Source organism: Marmota monax, unplaced genomic scaffold (assembly GCF_021218885.2).
Source record: "Marmota monax isolate L192 unplaced genomic scaffold, Marmota_monax_Labrador192_F-V1.1 WCK01_AAM20220418_F8-fsc00042, whole genome shotgun sequence".
Taxonomy (NCBI): Eukaryota; Metazoa; Chordata; class Mammalia; order Rodentia; family Sciuridae; genus Marmota; species Marmota monax.
Genome location: NW_026693008.1, coordinates 13,087,278 through 13,107,148, shown reverse-complemented (window position 1 = coordinate 13,107,148; position 19,871 = coordinate 13,087,278). Strand labels below are relative to the sequence as shown.

Below are 19,871 nucleotides of genomic sequence, written 5' to 3'. Positions count from 1 at the left end.
AAATGCCAAGGGGAAAACATCTCCAGCTGGGTTCTTTATATGTTTATGTGTGTAATATGTGTATGTGTGTATGCATTGGAAATGTACAGGTCAGTATCCTTCCCACAAAATTTGCTCTCCTACATTATTTCTTGCCTCTCTTAATTACTCCAGAAACCCTCAGTCATCCAAATAACCTAGGCATTATTTTTTTTAAATATTTATTTTTTTTAGGTGTAGATGGACACAACACAATGCCTTTATTTTTATGTGGTGCTGAGGATCGAACCCAGGTCCCGCCCATGCTAGGTGAATGCTCTACCACTGAGCCACAATCCCAGCCCCTAGGCATTATTTTTTATTCCCCCTCCTACTAAAGACCTTATCAATTCTATTTATGAAATACTTCCAAAAAGTATTCCTTCCTCTCCTCTTTCAATAACATGAGCCAAGGCCTTCATTATATCTTTACAAACTAGCTGGGTATGGTGGTGCCTTTAATCCCACTGACTCAGGAGGCTGAGCCAGGAGGATTATGAGTTCAAAGCCAGCCTTAGCAACTTAGCAAGGCTCTAAGCAACTCAGAAAGACCCTGTCTCTAATAAAATACAAAAAGGGCTGAGGATGTGGCTGAGTAGTTAATCTTCCCTGGGTTCAATCCCCGATACCCGCCCCCACCAAAAAAAAAATCTTCGCAAAGTATTCCAATTCTTCCCTTGAATTCCCTCTAGTCTCAATCTCTTCACATTTTCATTAGTGTTTTCTTCTGTAACACAACTGCATCATGTTACTTATTGACAGAATTCTCTGGTGGCTGCTCACTCTAACATAGATTTCAAGGTCATTAATATACTGGCCCCAATCTACTTTACCTTCATTTCTGCCTTATCTCCCCAAACACATTCAGTGTTCCAAACATACTGTAATGATTATCTTCACACCACCATCATCATAATTATGGCTAAAATTTAGTGAAAACTTGCTATGAGACAGATACTTTGCATGCATTACCTATTTCATCTTCACAATTATTGAGATGTTTTTGATAGTGAAATAGAGGCTTGCAACTAAGTAAAAGTGCATGACCTCAGGCAAATTATTGGCAGAGCTTTGTTCCCAGTCTGACTCCAGAGCCAGTGCTCTTAACCTCTGTACTATCCCAACTCTACCACATGCATCTGCAAAGGCTTTTTTTTTTTTTTAAAGTAATATCCTTGTTGCAATCCCTTAACAGTGATCTTCAATGCAAATGCTACCTCCTAAAAGAATAATATTCCTGATTCACCAAAACTCTCAACATTTCAGTAAAACCTCTGTTACTGCACTTAACTGGTATTAATTCTTACTCTCATTATCCTTATACTCTGACACCTGGACTAATTGTATGCATTCACACAAAAGCCTTCAATAAAATGTGGAGTATCCACTCCTGTCCTCCAGGAGCCTACGCATATTGTTCTCTCAAGGTACCCCACATACAGCTTGTCATACAGTAGGTACCCAATACATTTAAAAAAAAAAAAAATTTAGTTGCAAATGGATACAATACCTTTATTTATTTATTTATTTATTTATTTTTATGTGATGCTGAGGATTGAACCCACTACCTCACACATGCTAGGCAAGCGTTTTACCACTAAGCCACAACTACAGCCCCTCAATACATTTTTTAAAACATTTTTTTGTTGTAGATGTACACAATATCTTTGTTTTATTTATTTATTTATTTTATGTGGTGCTGAGGATCGAACCCCAGCCTCCTTCAATATATTTTTAAAAAATATTTGTTTTTTAGTTGTAGTTGGACACAATACCTTTATTTATTTATTTATTTTTATGTGGTGCTGATGATCGAACCCAGGGCCTTACACATGCTAGGTGAGCACACTACCACTGAGCCACAACCCCATCCCCAATACATCTTTAATTTTAAAAATGGTGAGAAATATTTTTTAAAAAATACTTGTGGGGCTGAGGTTGTAGCTCAGTGGTTAAGCACTTACCTCACATGGGGCACTGGGTTCAATCCTCAGCACCACGTATAAATAAATAAATAAATAAAGATGTTGTGTCCATCTACAACTAAAAAAAAATTTAAAAATAAAATACTTGTAACAGCCAGAGGTAATGTAAAACATGCCAAATTTTATACTCTAGAGCTTTTAACTATGTCCATAAGGCAGAGTGACTAAAATGCAGATCTTGAAATGTATATACTTCATCAGTTTTTGCAGTATAAAATAATTTCTGAACTAAAATTAGAAATGGAAAGCAGATCTTTGGACTGAACTTTGTGTGAGAAACATTTTCTTTATTGTCACAGTGACTGTTACACAGTGTTATGGTTTAGCTATAAGGCATTTCCCCAAAAGTTCATGTGTGAAATAATGCAAGAAAGTTCAGAGGTGAAATGATTGGGTTATGAGAGCTTTAATGTACTCAGTGCATTAATCCTCTGATGGGAAGTAATCGGGTGGAAACTGCAGGCAATTAGGGTGTGGCTGGAGGAGGTGGGTCCCTAGGGACATGCCTTTGGGAAGGGCTCTCTCTCTTTGCTTCCTGGTGCCATGTCCCCAAAAGCTCTCCTCTACCCTACTCTTCCACCATGATATTGTCCCTCACCTGTAGCCCCAACGAATGGAGTTGGCCTTCTATAGACTGAGATCTCTAAAACTGTGAGCCTCAAAATAAATTTTTCCTTCGCTGGGGTTGTAGCTCAGCAGTGGAGCATTTGCCTAGCACATGCGATGCCCTGGGTTTGATCCTTAGCACCACATAAAATAAATAAATAAAATAAAGGTATTGTGTCCACTACAACCAGAAAGTAAATTAAAAATAAATAAATAAATAAATAAAGTTTTCCTCCTCTAACTGTTCTTGTCAGGTCTTTTGGTTATAGCAGTGAAAAGGCTGACTAAAACATATAGTAAGTCATCCTCAGTTGTGGATTCCCACAAGTAGTTACTGTGCCTCTCTGGGCAGCTGCAACCAAGACTGCAGACACCAAGTCCTAGGCACAGATATCTCAACTCACTCTCAAGCAACCAATAAGGCCTACACATCAAACCTTGGATTAGGCACTGGAGAGAGCTGATTTTAAGGAGCACTCAGCTGATATTGCTAATATGCTGTTCTTTAATCTTTACTTGAATGTTTTTCTCTTCAAATATAAGGTAATATTTCTAGAAATTCACTCCTTGAGGACAAATATTCCCAGTAAATGAAGAGGGCCTCATAATAACTTCATTGGAATTGGGTCTTTAACAATTCAACTTTTTGATTACTGTGTCTCATTTCTATATACATGGCCAAATGAAAACAGAACATATGCAATGTTATCAAAATACAAAGCGAAAAGAGGCAATGTTATATATTGATCATCATTTACATTTATGTTCATGATTTATCAAATTCTGGCAGAAGGAAAGTATTTCATTTAGAGACTAAAAATTATCAGAAAGGTTTTTGAATAGCTAACAGGAAAAAATAAAGTAGGAGTAGGAGCAGTACAGCAAAACATACAAATCAACTACTGACTATTTTTAAACTGGGAACACCGAACCACCTAATGAAATCATCATTAATTGTGATACTGAAGGAGTAAGTACGTATCACACCTTGTCATTTTCTCTTTTTTTTGACAATCGGCTATATCTGTTAATTGCAGCATCATGATCTGGAAAGCAGAAATGAGTGTTAACAATAATACAATAGTATTTTACAAAAGGTATAAATACTTCAAATAGTCTTCACATCTGCATCTTTCGGCATATACTAAAGTAAGGAAAAAATTCCCTATCACCTGATAAGAATGTTCAAAATTTCCCCACAGCCAAATTTTCCTGTAAACTATGTGTCTACTTAATCTAACTAGTATATGAAAGCAACATTTAATTCCAAGGAAACAATAATCCACTAAAAGTTTTTCAAAGTATTTTAGTTCAAAAACAGCAAATGCTCATTAAAGAAAAACTGGAATATATACAAAAATAGGAAGGTAAAATACTGTATCACCTCTTTAGGCATTATAAAGATAATAAACTAAAAGATGTAACTGTCTTTACAATTATTTCTTATAAATAGCATATTTAAGTAACAACATTGATATAAATAATGACCACAAACTTTTAATTACACTCATTTTTTTTACTATTACAAAGATTCACCCATGATATTACACTGATAAATGCATCAATAAAATAAATAATGTAAAATATTCAGGGCTTACCGTTACTAGCGATCTGAAACACTTCTTTTAATGTCAGTATTTCTGAAAAAGTTTAAAAGAATAATTTCAGCTTAGCATATTTATAAAATACCTTTATTAAAGTTTGTTTATAGGGTTGGAGATATAGGTCAGTGATAGGGTGCTTGCTTAGCGTGAATGAGACCCTGAGTTCAATCCCTAGCACCACAAAAAAAAAAAAAAAAAAAAAGTTTGCTTGCAAAGTAATAAATGCTACTTCAGTTATAATTAAAACTCTAAATAGTATTTTATACTTCCACATTCAAAGTAAAAAAAAAAAAAAAAAATCACTGTGTTTTGGCTAGTCTGGTATATTTACCATCATTAACAACACTTACACTTCCAGAAAATCTACTTGTCACAAATTAGTAATATGACACAAATTTTAAAACCCATTACAAATACTAAGACAAGTAAATATTTTGACTCAGTACCAGTATCTAGATATTTACTAATTTGGTTTTTGGATATAGGACTCTAATAATTTCAAATGCTGAATGAGAAACAAAGCACATTTTATCAATAAGATAACGCCATTCAGTACCCTTAGACTGTGAGAAAATAATTCTTATTTCTTGACCTTGGAGATGTCCATTTTTGAGCATCATTGCAATTATTAACTCCATCTCTAAAATCCATTGGTCTTTATTCCATCTTAAACACTTTACCATTCACTGACACATTAGTTCAAATTTTTTTCCCTATTTTGGAAATAAGCCTGTATGAGAGTTTAAAAATTATAATAAGAGCCAATTCTATAAAACTTTCCTTTTATCATCTAGTAACCCTAAATTGGCAAAAAAAATAACCACAAACTACTAAGTCATAGGTTGTTAGATGTGCTAGCATCCCTACCTTCTGCTATGCCCATACAAACCTCTATACTCTGTGCCACTATCCTAATCCAGGTCTTGGTTATACCTCATTGAACCCTCACAACTTCTTAGTCCATTCTCCTACACACCAAATCCACACAATCCCATCCTCCAAATACAAAAGGATTATGGCTCCTTACTACTAAAAGACCTCCACTGGCTTCTCTTTGTTCATAAACTCAAGTCCAACATCTTTAGCATAATCTAGTTCCATCTAATTCTAGATTTATCTGCTGCCTTGCCCTGACACATTCAACACTGCAGTCACACTGAATTTCTTATCCTCAAAACAAGGTATGCATATATATATATATCAATCAGCCATACGTTTGTGCATTCTAGTCCCTTAACAACAGTGATTCTAATCCTGGCACATTTTTTCTCATTGTTCAATGTTCATGTCACATCTTTGGTGACGCCTTCTTGACTCTCCTCTGAGCCCTCACAGAACCTTCTCGTTCCCTAATTAAAAGAGAGACAGTGTCCTAATTACATGTTTACCTATCTCTTTCTCTAGGATTTCTCCAGGAAAGGGATACTTTATATTAGTATTTGTCAGTATGTAGTTTAATACCTATCAAAAGCTCCTATAAATGTTTGGTGACTGATGATAGTGAAAGTGGCACAGGCAGTGGTCTGAAATGGTTTAGGTATAAAGTAAAACGCATCTTACAAGAATTGATCTTCTGGCAACTGACAAAAGTAAATACAAGCCCTTGACTTCAATACCTTTCAGATCTCTTTCTTTAAACTGGGTAATGGGGAACATCATGGCATCAGCAAGTTGAGTTGAGAGTACAGCATGACAAGAGCTAAGCTAGTAAAAGAAAGACAAAAAAGGCCAAATAACTAACAGAAACCATTTATAACTAATAAATGTCGTTATAGAGCAATCTATTTTTAAAAAAAAACTAATACATTTCACGAAAAACACTAAAATTAATGTGATACAAAGTATCATATAGCAAAAAAAAAAAAAAAAAAAAAAATCCATTTAAAACTCTTAAAAGAAAACTTAAAGTGATCCTGGACTTGGCAATGATTTTCTTTTTGTTCTTTTTAGTTATACATGACAGTAGAATTTATTTTGACATATTATACATACATGGAATATAACTTCCCATTCTTGTGGTTGTACATGATGTGGAGTTATACTGGTCATATATTCTACTGTCTTTCCGATTTCCATCCCACCTCCCTTACCTTTGTTCACCTTTGTCTAATCCAGGAAACTTTTATTCACCCCCACCCCCAGGTGTGTTAGCATCTACTATCAGACAGAACATTTGGCCTTTGGTATTTTGGCACTGGCTTATTTCACTTAGTGGGATAGTCTCCAGTACCATCCATTTACTAGCAAATGCCATAATTTCATTCTTCTTTATGTAATATTCCACTGTGTATATATACCACCTTTTCCTTATCCATTCATCTGTTGAAGAGCACCTAGGTTGGTTCCACAGCTTAAATCCTTTAGGTATGTGCCAAGGAGTGGGATAAGTGGGTCAAATATTAGTTCCATTCCAAATTTTCTAAGGAATCTCCATATTGCTTTCCAGAGTGGGTGCACCAGTTTGCAGTCCCATGAGCAATGTATGAGTGTAACTTTTTTCCTACAGTCTCTTGTCAACATTTATTATTACTTGTATTCTTGAAAATTGCCATTCTGACTGGAGTGAAATGAAATCTCAGTGTGGTTTTAATTTGGCAATGATTTCTTAGACATGATAACAAAAACACTTCAAAATAAAATATAAAATATAAATTGTACTTCATCAAAATTAAAAACTTTAATGCATCAAAGGATACTATCAAGAATGTGAAAAGGTAAACCATAGAGTGAGAGCAAATGTTTGCCAATTACTTACCTAAGTAAGAAACTTGTATTTAGAATACAGAACTCTTAAAACTCAATAATGAAAAGGCAGATAACCCAACTTAAAGTGGGCAAAGAATCTAAATAGACATTTCTCTGAAGATATACAAATGGCTGATAACCACATGAACAGATGCTCAATATCATTAAATATCAAGAAAATGCAAATCAAAATGATAATGAGATACCACATGACACCCACTTAGATGGCTCTAATTTAAAAAGAAAAGGGGGGAAAATCCATTTTTGGCAAGAACGTAGAAAAGCTAGAACCCTCCAATGTTGCAGGTGGCAATATGAAATGGAACGGGCACCGGTGAAAATTGGTGATTTCTCAGAGTTAAACATAAAGGTACATTCCAGGCCAGCCTTGGCAACTTAGCAAGCCCCTGTCTCAAAAACAAAAACATAGGGGCTGGGGAGTGGCTCAAGCGGTAGCACGCTTGCCTGGCATACGCGGGGCGCTGGGTTCAATCCTCAGCACCACATAAAAATAAAATGAAGATGTTGTGTCCACTGAAAACTGAAAAATAAATAAATAAATAAATAAACATAAAGTTGCCATATAACCAAGCAATCCCACTCCTAGACATATACTTCAAAGAACTGAAAACGGGTGTTTGAAAAAAACCAAACTTGAATATGTATGATCACAGCAGCACTATTCATACCAGCCAAAAGGTGGAAAGAGCCAAAATATCCATAACAAACAGATAAATCAAATATTTCATGCAATACCCATACAATGAAGTTTTATTCAGCCAAAAAAAGAAATGAAATGTTGACACATTACAACATGAATATACCTTTCACACATGAAAGAAGATAGACACAAAAGTCCACAAATTATATGGGTCCTACTATATGAAATATTCAAAACAGGCAAATACATATTTTTTTTTTTGTTTTTTCTTTTTCTTTTTTTGGTACCAGGGATTGAATCCAAGGGCATTCAATAACTAGCCACATGCCCAGTCCTTGTTATTTTTTAAGACAGAGTTTAGGTAAGTTGCATAGGGCCTCACTACATTGCTGAGCCTGGCCTTGAACTTGTGATCCTCCTGCCTCAGCCTCTCAAGTCACTGGGATTACAGGTATGCACTACCACACCTGACTCAAAACAGGCAAATCCAAAGAGACAGAAAGCAGATTAAGTGGTTACCAGGGACTGGGAAGAATAGGAAGGGAAAAGTGACGGCTTAATAGGTAGACAGTTCCTTTGGGATGATGAAAATGTTCTGGAACTAGACAGTTGTGATGGCTGCATAACATTTTGAATGTATTAAATGTCACAAGTGACAAATTTTATAGTATTTTGCCATATTTTTTTAAATGAAAAACATTCCATTTCCTATAAATATTATTTCTTTACTCTCCTAGGATAATATTCTGCCATAAAGAATTATTAAAATATTTTTTAAATTGGTGCTGAAGGTATATCTCAGTGGTTAAAAGCTCTTCCTAGCATATACAAGGCCCCAGGTTTATTCCCCAGTATGGCAAAAATGTGTGTGCATGTGTGTGTGTGTGTGTGTGTGTGTGTGTATACACACATATATATACACACAAAGTATTTTCATGCAATACTAGAGAACAATTATTGAACTCTCCATACATCTCTCACTACCTTTCTTCTTCCTACCTTCTAGGTCTGTTTTGTTTTGTTATACGATTGGTTAAAGATGACTGGTTTGAGAAACCAATAGTCAATTTCAGCTGTTTGGGATAGAAGGATTAATAAGGACTGAACAGTAAAATGTTGCTTAATGACAAAATAGAAGCCACAAAGGGCTTAGCCATAGCTCACAGCTTCACTCTTCTCTCGATGCCTACATCAAATAACAATGAAAAAAAACAAATAATACATGGACTGGGAAGAGAGAAAGCCCATCTATTAGCTTGTTCCTCAAAAACAATTTATTTTAATTAGATAAAGAAAATATTATTTTTATAAGATAGCAACCAGGATGTGGAAATAAGGTACTTCTTTAAGTTTTATAACAAAGCTTTACTCATATAATCATAATGATAAAAGTTCCCAATAAAAACCAAATAACTTGAGTAACTTAATTATAAAATAACTTATTCAAGCAAAATAAATACTTACCTCATCTATAACTTTTGAAAACTGTTGTAAAGTAGAGCTCATAACTTCATCATCACCCCCCAATGGAAAACGCTAAAAAAATGTTAAACAGAGATGAAGTAAAGGTTCAATACTATATGACTCTTGTAACTGATAGCATCAGAATTTAAATTTTCAAGTAACTTCAGAAAATTTCTAAATTTCAAATAAGCTCCAGAAATGTCATTTTAATACAGTAATTTTCATAATTAAGAAACATTAATTTAAATGTCCACTAAGTACCCAGTGAACACATACTATGCTAGGAATTCAGTGATTTGGCATTTAGCTCCAGTTCCTCCAAAATCCCTATAATCTTGAGCAAGATTGTTTCTTCATTTGTAAAAAAATAAATAAATGAAAGGTAAACTAGATAACCTCGGTACCTAGCATTAAATCATTATAATTATCTCAACATAAGGGCTATACTGAAATCTCAATGGCATATTCTGTGAAATCAGGAAAGCTTATAGATTCTTGATGAGGAAGTCCTTATCTGTACAAATACAATATTATGGTATATTTTAAATCATGCTCTTAAATATCTAATATATGATACCTGTTTTTCATATTCTTTTAAAAGTTTCGAAGTCAGGTGTGTTGCTGCACTTAATTCATTCTATGGAAAAAGATTAGTATTCAAATTAGCAAAATATTACTTATCAAGAAAAAAGTTTTAATCAAAGATACATAGGCCACCTTTATTACTACCACTAAAGCATTTCAAAAAGAAACTCAACCATAAAAGAGAATTCAGCAAGGAATTCAGCAATGTTCTAAGTATGTGCTGCTGCTGCTTTTCTTTGATAATAAAACTAAGCATTAAATATTTTTTTTGTAAAAAAATCTACATGCTATATTCTTTATTTTAAATTAATTTTAAAAACATCATATACAGTATGAAACCATTGATACATAGGTGCATTTTTTCAATTTTGTTTTTTTAGTGTTAAATATTTTAAAAGCTAAAAAGCAAACTGTACAAAGCCTTAGCAAAATCTTTAGATTCTACATAGATGACTGGTTATCATTCTCTCTAGATGCTGATGCCAGACTATAAGCATTTAATAACATACAACCAAAATATGGTTGTTGACTATTGGGCATGCTATTATATACCAATAATCCCAGTGGCTTGGGAGGTTGAGGCAGGAGGATCACAAGTTCAAAGATAGTCTCAGCAACTTAGCAAGGTTCTAAGCAACTTAGGGAGATCCTGTCACCCTGTATCAAAATAAAAAATAGATGGGCTGGGATGTGACTCAGTGGTCAGTGGTTAACTGACCCTGGATTTAATCCCTGGTACCCGCCCCCCCCCCCCCGCCAAAAAAAAAAGCAAAATGTGGTTGACTTAGGGGCTGGAGTAGTGGTAGAGCACTTGCCTGACATGTGTGAGGCACTGGGTTTGATTCTCAGCACCACATATAAATAAATAAATAAATAAATAAATAAATAAATAAATAAATAAAAGGTCCATTGACAATTAAAAAATATTTTTAAAAAAATGTGGCTGACTTAGTCATAACACAGCAACACAGTCATATGAAAGGGTTTTTTGTTTTGTTTTGGTATCAGGGATTGAACCCAGCAGGTACTTAATCACTGAGCCACAACCCCAGCCCTCTTCAGTCAAATCTTAAACGAAGACTACTATTAGTGATTTTTATTTTCTTTCAGTAATGGGGATTGAACCCAGGAAAACTACCATTGAGCTACATCCCCAGCACTTTTTATTTTTTGAGACAAGGTCTCAATAAATTGCTGAGGCTGACCTTGGGATTAGAGGTGTGAACTACAGGACTCAGCTACTTACTGATATTTTTTTTTTTTTTTTTTTTTTTTACTAGGGATTGAACCCAGGGGTATTTAACTACTGAGACACAACCCCAGCCCCTACTTTTTTTTTTTTTTTTTTTGAGAGAGAGAGACAGGATCTCACCAAGTTTCTTAGGACCACACTAAATTGCTGAGGCTGGCTTTGAACTTGCAATCCTCCGGCCTCGGCCTCCCAAGACACGGGGATATAGGCATGTGCCACTGTGCCCAACACTATTAGTGATTTTTAACAAGAAAGCTCTTCTTACTGTGTTTGGGGAGAAGGGACTGATGTTTCAATCTTGTTACTTTTGTGGTGCTACAAACTATGCACTAGTAACAGAAAGTAAACTCTGGTATACAATATAATTAATGTTCATTCATCCTTTCAACAAATATTTATTACTAGTATTTCAGGACAAGGCTAGGCACCGATAAACAAAACAGACACTATTCTCTGTCCTTATGGGGCTCAAAGATTAATTTTTAAACAGCATTGTATTAGACCTTAGCTTTTTACCTGTGCATCATAAATCCGATGCATAGCTTGATACAATTGGTTCATATAGTTGGAAATAGCTGTAGCATCTTCTTCAAAAACGCCTAGTAAAGACCTTGTCTGTATAAAAGAAAATAAATTAAAAAGCTATGTTAATTGGTATATAGATAAGATGGGAAAACTTTTTTTTTCCTAAAAGAAGCAAAAATAGTAAGATAACAGAGCTCCAGTAATTATGAGTTTTAATCTATTTTCTCTTTTTACAGTAATGCTAAGAAGTCAGGGGTTTTTTTTCCTCTGTTTCACTTCATTAAAAATGAGGTATTTTCCAACTACATCACAATCTTTTCCCAAATATGTTACAAAAACTTTAGGAGGAACAACAAAGGTGTAATTTTATTGGTTAGAATTTCTGTAATTGTATTAAGTTAAGAAGAAACACTACAGATTAAAATTTAAAATTCTGCACTTAAGATGGTAGATGAGAGAACAAAGGTAGTGTAGTAGGCTCCTAAAATGCAAGAAGTAAAATCAAGAATCAATAAATGGGATGGCTTCCAATTAAAAAGCTTCTTCTCAGCAAAGGAAATAATTAATGTGAGGAGCGAGCATTCAGATTGGGAGAAAATCTTTACCACATGCACCTCCGATAAAGCATTAATCTCTAGGATATATAAAGAACTAAAAAAACACCAACAAAACAAATAACCCAATCAATAAAAGGGCTAAGGAACTAGACAGACACTTCACAGAATAAGAAATACAATTGATCAACAAATATATGAAAAAGTGTTCAACATCTTTAGCAATTAGAGAAATTCAAATCAAAACTACTCTAAGATTTCATCTCCTGTCAGAATGGCAATCATTAAGCATACAGGCAACAATAAATGTTGGCAATGATGTGGGGAAAAAGGTACACTCATACATTGCTGGTGGAACTGCAAATTGGTGCAACCACTATGGAAAACAATATGGAGATTCCTCAGAAAATTGGGAATGGAACCACCATTTGACCCAGCTATCACATTCCTTGGTTTATACCCAAAGGACTTAAAATCAGCATACTATAGTGATACGGCCACAACAATGTTTATAGCAGCTCAATTCACGATAGCTAGACTATGGAACCAACCTAGGTGTCCCTCAATAGATGAATGGAAAGAAAATGTGATATATATACTCAATGGAATATTACTCAGCTTTAAAGAAAAGTGAAATTATAGCATTTGCCAGTAAATGGTTGGAGCTGGTGAAGTAAGCCAATCCCACAAAAGCAAAGGCTGAATGTTTTCTCTAATATGCGGATGCTAATTCACAATAAGGAGGGAGGCACTAGGGAAGAATAGCATTACCTTAGATTAGGTAGAAGAAAGTAATGGGAGGGGAGAGGAGGGGTTACAGGGAGAGGAAAGATAGCAGAATAAAACAGACAGTATTACTGTGAAAATATATATATATATATACACACACACACATACATACATGACCAATATGATTCTGCAACATGTACACTCAGAAAAATTAGAAATTATATCGCATCTATGTACGACACATCAAAGTGCATAAATGCATTTTACTGTCATGTATAAGTAATTAAAACAAATTTTAAAAAATTTTTAATTCGGTACTTAAACTAAAAACAAATCAACACAAACATTCAAAACTTAGGGGCCTGAGGGTTTAACTTTCTAGTAAAGCATCTGCCTAGCATGTCTCTCTGGGTTTCAACTGCGGCTTGCGAGTGCCACACACACACACACACACACACACACACACTAATTTAACAGTATTCCATGTATAAATATTTAAATGCTTTATTATAGGATAACCTAATATGATTATTTCCTTTCTTCAATGGTCTCTTCTTAGTACCAAATCTCCCTCTGTCCTAATCTAAAATAATACCACAGTACAGTCTACAAAATAGTAACTAGGTTTTTCTGAATGAAGGATGTTGGTTTCCTCTTTATATGTTTCTATATTGTTTGGCATTCTTTTTTCTACAATGAGAAACTTAAAATGATATTTATTATAAGGGGGAACACTTGTAAGTAAGTAATAATGTCAATAAAATTATCAGAGATAGTAAATGGTGGAACAGGCTTGTAATCCCAGCTACTTGAGAGGTAGAGGCAGGAGGATCACCAAGTTCAAGGCCAGTCTGGGCAATTTAGCAAGACCCTGTATCAAAACAAAATAAAAGAGACTGGAAATGTAGGATATGGCTCAGCAGTAGAGTGCCCTGGGTTCAATCCCCAGTACTGGGGGGAAAAAAAAAAAATCAAAGAAAAGGAAACTCAGTTTATCAAAGGCAAATGATGATCACCATTTTTTTCCCAAAGGCAATGGAAAAATTAGAATACTAATAAGTACGGAGATAACTTAAGCTTAAAAATCTAAAAAATTACCTTATATTTTATTCCCTAGCTTCTTATTCCTTTCGTCCAGAAGTCAAAGCTAAGTCAATACAGTATAAAGTGGTGGAGGGTTGGGGGAACACAAGATTATTATGCTGGTTGAAGCAGTCCATATTATCAGTCCCCTACTTCCCCAGGCCTTTGAGATTTGAATTTGATAGAAGCTGTTTTTAGTTTAGTTTTGATTTTTTAATTTCGGAGACATGGTCTAAATTGCTCAGACTGGTCTCAGCTCAAGCAGTCCTCCTGCCTCAGTCTCCAAGTAGCTGAGAACACAAGCACACACCACCAGCTGAATTTGACATAATCATTTTCACTCTAGTGCTCTAGCTTTACTCCCATTCCCATCAGTGCTATCTTAAGATGTAAAAAAGATGGACTGGGGATGGAGGTCAGTGACAGAATACATGCCTAGCATGTGCAAATTCCACGGTTCAATGCCTAGCACCCCCACAAAAAAATTTTTTTTTTAAATATGTCTGTATAAAAGAAAGCATCAGGGCTGGGAATATAGCTCAGATGATAGGATAACCTAATAACCAATAATCCTCAATTGGTAGGATAACCTCACATGCACAAGACCTTGGGCTTAATCCCCAGCAAAACATACACACACACACACACACACACACACACAAGCATTAGGAAATCTTGATAGGCCAGTACCCCACCCCCCTTTTGGTACTGTGGACTGAATCCAGAGGTATCTACCACTGACCTAGTTCTTTTCTATTTTTATTTTTTGGTACTAGGGATTGAACTCAGGGGCGCTTAACCACTGAACCACATCCCCAGCCCTTTTTGTATTTTATTTAGAGACAGTGTCTCACTGAGTTGTTTAGGGCCTCACTAAATTGCTGAGGCTGGCTTTGAACTCAGGATCCTCCTGCCTCAGCCTCCTGAGTCTCTGGGATTACAGGCTTGCTCCAGCTAGGCTTTTTTATGTTTTGATATTTTGCCTTTATATTTATGGAAACAAACCTTCAGACAGAATGTTATCATATATGCTCTCATGTAAACATCTAAAAAATATATAAGCAGCATAAATTTAATATATTCCTAAAACTTTTATACTCAATCAACTCATAAAGTCCAATAAATCATTTTCCAATTCAAGCCCTAAATATCGATGTTTTCTCATACTTTTCTCAGTACCATGGGATGACAAGTATTTCTTAGAAGTGCTTCAGTTTAGTCCCTAACTTTTTTTTTTTTTTTTTTGTATTGGGGATTTAAGTCCTTGAATTTGCAATCCTGCTTTCTCAGTCTCCAAGATCACTGGGTTTAACAGACATGTACCACCACACCCAGTTCCTAAAAATTTCTTATAAGAGAAGAGATAGATGCTTGTTCAGTTAAGTTTTGATGATAAGGCTTGTTTCTACCATGTAGAAAAGTATGATTTTCAAACAACCAGGACTGACATTCTTTCCTCAAATCAATTTGTTGGCTGAATGCAAAGACTGCAATTGGCCACAATTGCACTAGGAGCAACAACCAAAATGTACATTTGCATACATGGGAGAGTGGAACTGCCACCTGGCTAATAGCAATTGTTAAAATACCACAGACTCAAGGCAGGCCATGATCACACATGCCTATAGTTCCAGCTACTTGGGTGGCTAAAGCAGATGGATCACTTCAGCTTATGAGTTTGAAGATAGCCTGGGCAACATTATGAGATCTTGTTTCATTAAATAAATAAATAAATAAACATCTCTAAGGGAAATTACAATCTGAGATGTCAAAATGTGGGGGAGCACACTCCATAATCAGGAGTATTTCATGTTATGAAAAGAAGGAAGCCTACATTTGTGAACAGGGTGGTTTTCAATATTGTATTATACATGAATCATTAAGATATATATACATAAAATCAATTATTTTTAAAGGATGTTAGTAATTATAAAGTTTTATTTTGATTCTGATTTTCGGAATAATATATAAATACAGAGAAACCATCTATTGTAGGCTTAAGATTTTGTGCTTCTACAGATAACTTTTGCAGAATGGTATGGTTTGGGCAAAATAATTCTAAAGATGTTTACATTTAGTAAATCTGGACTTTGCAAATTCCTCCTATTTTAATACAATTACTATTAAATTTAAAATATATATATATATATATATATATATATATATATTTTTTTTTTTTTTTTTTAAGAATATACTGAAAATTGAACCCGGGGCTCACTTTACCACTGAGCTACTTTTTCTTCTTTAGTCCATTTATTTATTTATTTAGAGATAGGGTCTCACTAATTTGCTAAGGCTAGCCTCCAATTTGTGATTCTCCTGACTCAACCTCCTGAGTTGCTGGAATTATAGTTGTGGGCCACCATGCCCAGTTCTATAAATCAAAATTTAAAGAGGGAAGCCAGGTATAGTGGTGCAAGCCTGTAATCCCAGCAACTCAGGAGGCTGAGGGAGGAGGATCACAAGTTCCAAGACCAGAATGGGCAATTTACCAAGACCCTGTCTCAAAATTAAATGAAAAGGGCTGGGATGCAATGGTACATACCTGTAATCCCAGCAACTAGGGAGAATGAGGCTGGAGGATTAAGTTCCAACTCAGCCTCAGCAAGTTAGTGAGACTATCTTAAAATTTAAAATTAAGGAAAAGATAACTATAATCCCTGATGGCCTTTCATGACTCCCAAGCTCTAATTTTTTCACATAGCAACAACAGGTCACTTTTGATAAGGATCAATTAATCTAATAAAAAATTTGTATTAGGAACTTCAAAAGTTTCATATTCTCTATTATTCCTTAGGCTTACATAGTCCAAAATAAGAACAAAAATTTATGCCTAAAAGCATTAATTTCAGTCCCTATTTTTTAGGGGGTAGGTACTGGAGACTGAACCCAGAGGTGCTTTACCACCCAGCAACATTCTCAGCCTGGTTCATTTTATTTATTTATTTGGTACTGGAAATTAAACCCAGGGGTGCTTAACCACTGAGTCACATCTCCAGCCCTTTCATTTTTATTTTTTTAATTTTGAGACAGGGTCTAAATTGCTTGGGCCTCACTAATTTACTGAGGCTGGCTTTGAACTTGCAATTCTTAGGTCTCAGCCTCCGAAGTTGATGGAGTTACAGGTGTGTGCCACGGTGCCCAGCCCTTTTTATTTTTCAGTGAGGCAAGGTCTGAGTTGCTTAGGGCCTTATTAAGTTGCTGAGGCTGGCCTTGAACTTGTGATCCTCCTGCCTCAGCATCCTGAGTTGCTGGGATTACAGATGTGGGCCACCATGCCCTGCTCAGCCCTATTTATAGAAGAATTTGAGGAAAACTGAGCACAGTGGCACAAGCCTGTAGTGACAACTACTCAAGAGGTAAAAGAATCTCTCCAGCTATCCTGGCCAATATAGTGAGTAAGACCTCATCTCAAAAAAAAAGTGGCCGGGGGGAGCTGGAGTTGTAGCTCAGCAGTAGAGCGGTTGCCTTATACATGTGAGGCACTGCATTTGATTCTCAGCACCACATATAAATAAGCAAATAAAATAAAGGTCCATCAACAACTAAAAAAATATTTTAAAAAAATTAAAGGAATCATGCCGCCTTTCAAATTCTTTTCATTAAGAAAAAATGAAGACATGTAAGCTATATTTTTAAAAACAGGATAAAACTATTATGTACAATAAATTTGGGGAAAAAATGAGCAATTTGCCTTTAAAGTGGAAGGTACTAAGTGGCAGTGAAGGCTACAATCTCCATCTCCTCAGTTGCAGATCCAAGGCTATCCATCCTGCCTTAATGTTCTCCCAAAGAATTAGGCTCAGTGGCACAAACCTATAATCCCAGCAATTCAGGAGTCTAAGGCAGGAGGACTGCAAGTTTGAGGTCAGCCTGGGCAATTCAGTGAGACCCTGTCTCAAAAATAAAAAGGGTTTGGATATAGCTCAGTGGTAGGGCATGAGTTAAAACCCCAGTACTAAAAACAAAACAAATTACCCCCAGTGTCTTACTTTCCTAAATCCCAGCTTCCCAAGTAATTTTCCCAAATAAATATTGCCTTGTTCAAGTTTATTACCTCTAGAAACTGAATATCAACATGACTATTTCATTAAAATTCAATATAAAACTGATACTAACATGAAGCATGCTTATAAAAAAACAAACTAATTCTCAAATTGTAAACTAATTGTGTGAAAAGTTGAAAATTATCTCTGCCTCTAGTCATGGCTAGGGCACTGTGCAAACCATACTAAGCTGTTTATAGACTTTAAGGGCTGTAAAAAATCATATAGGCCAGGTAAAGGAAGAAAGGCAACTTGTTGAGTCTTATATAATAAAAAGCAAAATGACAAAGAGCACCTGACCCATGCAACCCACAAAATTGTTGCAAATTATCTGAAACAAATATAGCTTATAACTTTATACTGAGGAACTAATTAAGAAAAATTTGATCAGAGGCAGGCATAGTGGCCTAGGCCTATAATCCTAGCAGCTCTGAGACTGAGACAGGAGAGTCATGAGTTCAAAGATAGCCTCAGCAAAAGAGAGGCAGTGAAACCCTGTCTCTAAGTTAAATACAAAATAGGGCTGGGGATGTAGCTCAGAGTTCAATCCGGGTATCCCCGCTCCCCCCGCCCTGCCCCCCGCCAAAAAAAAAAAAAAAAAAAAAAAAGGCTACACTGGCAGTCAAGATAAAGCAAAATGTGGGTTTCTCTTTGTCATTATAGGCTGATAGGAGTACATTACCAGCAATAAACTGACCTGTGAAGATAACTTTCAGAAAGAAAAAGAACAAATCAATTCTACAATCAGAGTCCAATTTCAACTTGGCAATTGACACTGACACAAAATCCATAGCCCTTTCCTCCTTTTCGTTTCTTTTTCTTGGGGGGAGGGCGGGCACAGCAAACTAAAAGTACAAGACATATGTGTTGTCTTATTTCTAAGTCAGTATTTCAGAATTTTTTCATTCTAAGTGAACAGCAACACCCTCTCAAATCTTATTGTGTAAAAATGCCAGGCATGCGGTGAAGTTTCTCCATGCAACTTAGAACTGCTTCCAACACCATTTTTAATATAGACGATTTTATTGTTGAGTGTGTTTATATATATAAAATATTACATTTTCCAAAATCATATTAAGCTTAAGCAATCACTAGAGCATCATCCCCAAAGTACAAAACACAGAACACAAGGCTTTTATTTTGATGAGTTTATCAGGGCCAAGTCCGCAGCGAGCGGCGCAGCAGTCCTGGAAGGCGCCGTCCATCACAAGCTGTGCATAGCTCGAGTGACAGCGGCCAGTTACCGCCGCTACACCCGCACACTAGGCGGGGAGGTCGCAAGCAGGCTTGAGCACCCATAACTGGCTTCGCCGGTGGCTCTCCACACACAGCCTCTCACACCTCCAGAAGAAAAACTAGCCATTTCCTTCCCCAGCATACCGAGCTTCCAAAATCCATTAACAAGACTACCGGGATTCTCCCCTTCTCTGCATTTTCTCCAGATTGGGGATTTATCACCTCACACCATCGCGGTAAAAACAGCATCTTCCGTCAAATAAACAGGAGACTGGGCGCGTACGTGACCGCCAGCCCCACGAGAGGCGGCGGCTCGATCTCCACCCGCGGCCCTCGGCCCAGCCATGCGGGCCTATGCGGGCCTCAGGCTGCTCACAAGGCCTCCGCGGCCGGGCGGGGGGGGGTACACCTGGGCGGCGGCGGCGCCCACCTGGGCCGGGGCGGGCACTTGAGGCGGCAGCGCCAGGCCTGCGGTGGCCCGCCCGCCCGGCTTTCCCACATCGCCCGCTGCCGTCGCCCGCGCCTCACCTGCGGGCTATCCTCCAGCGTCTCCTCGATGGGCAGCTTGTCGATCCCCGGCATGGTGGCGAAGGGAGGGCGGCGGCAGAAGACGCCGCGGCCGCCCACAGATTAGCGCGCCTGCCCGCCCTATTCTAGGCGCAGCCGCTGACACCGCCCGTGTAGCTCCAGCCCGGCGCCCAGGGGCCGCGCGGGAAATCCCGCCCCTCGGCCTCCCTGTCCCGCCTTCCAGGGTGCCCATTGGCTCGTGACGATGCCC

At 36.8% G+C, this 19,871-nt stretch overlaps 1 protein-coding gene across 4 annotated transcripts in view; it reads right to left on the bottom strand.

Annotated features, from left to right (window-relative positions):
• The window catches only part of Appl1 (adaptor protein, phosphotyrosine interacting with PH domain and leucine zipper 1), a 43,832-nt gene extending 24,024 nt beyond the window's left edge, over nucleotides 1-19,808 (bottom strand). For 2 of the 4 annotated variants that reach the window (XM_046452909.2, XM_046452910.2), the window contains exons 1-7: nucleotides 19,622-19,808; nucleotides 11,437-11,535; nucleotides 9,661-9,720; nucleotides 9,084-9,155; nucleotides 5,830-5,917; nucleotides 4,208-4,249; nucleotides 3,597-3,655 (exon numbers count right to left, since the gene is read on the bottom strand). In XM_046452909.2, coding sequence (XP_046308865.1) covers nucleotides 3,597-3,655; nucleotides 4,208-4,249; nucleotides 5,830-5,917; nucleotides 9,084-9,155; nucleotides 9,661-9,720; nucleotides 11,437-11,535; nucleotides 19,622-19,675 — 474 coding nt within the window. In that variant the 5' untranslated portion in view covers nucleotides 19,676-19,808. The remainder of the gene's footprint in view (nucleotides 1-3,596; nucleotides 3,656-4,207; nucleotides 4,250-5,829; nucleotides 5,918-9,083; nucleotides 9,156-9,660; nucleotides 9,721-11,436; nucleotides 11,536-19,621) is intronic. The other 2 variants (XM_046452908.1, XM_046452911.1) reach the window with 1 other exon arrangement.
• Nucleotides 19,809-19,871: the final 63 nt, after the last annotated feature.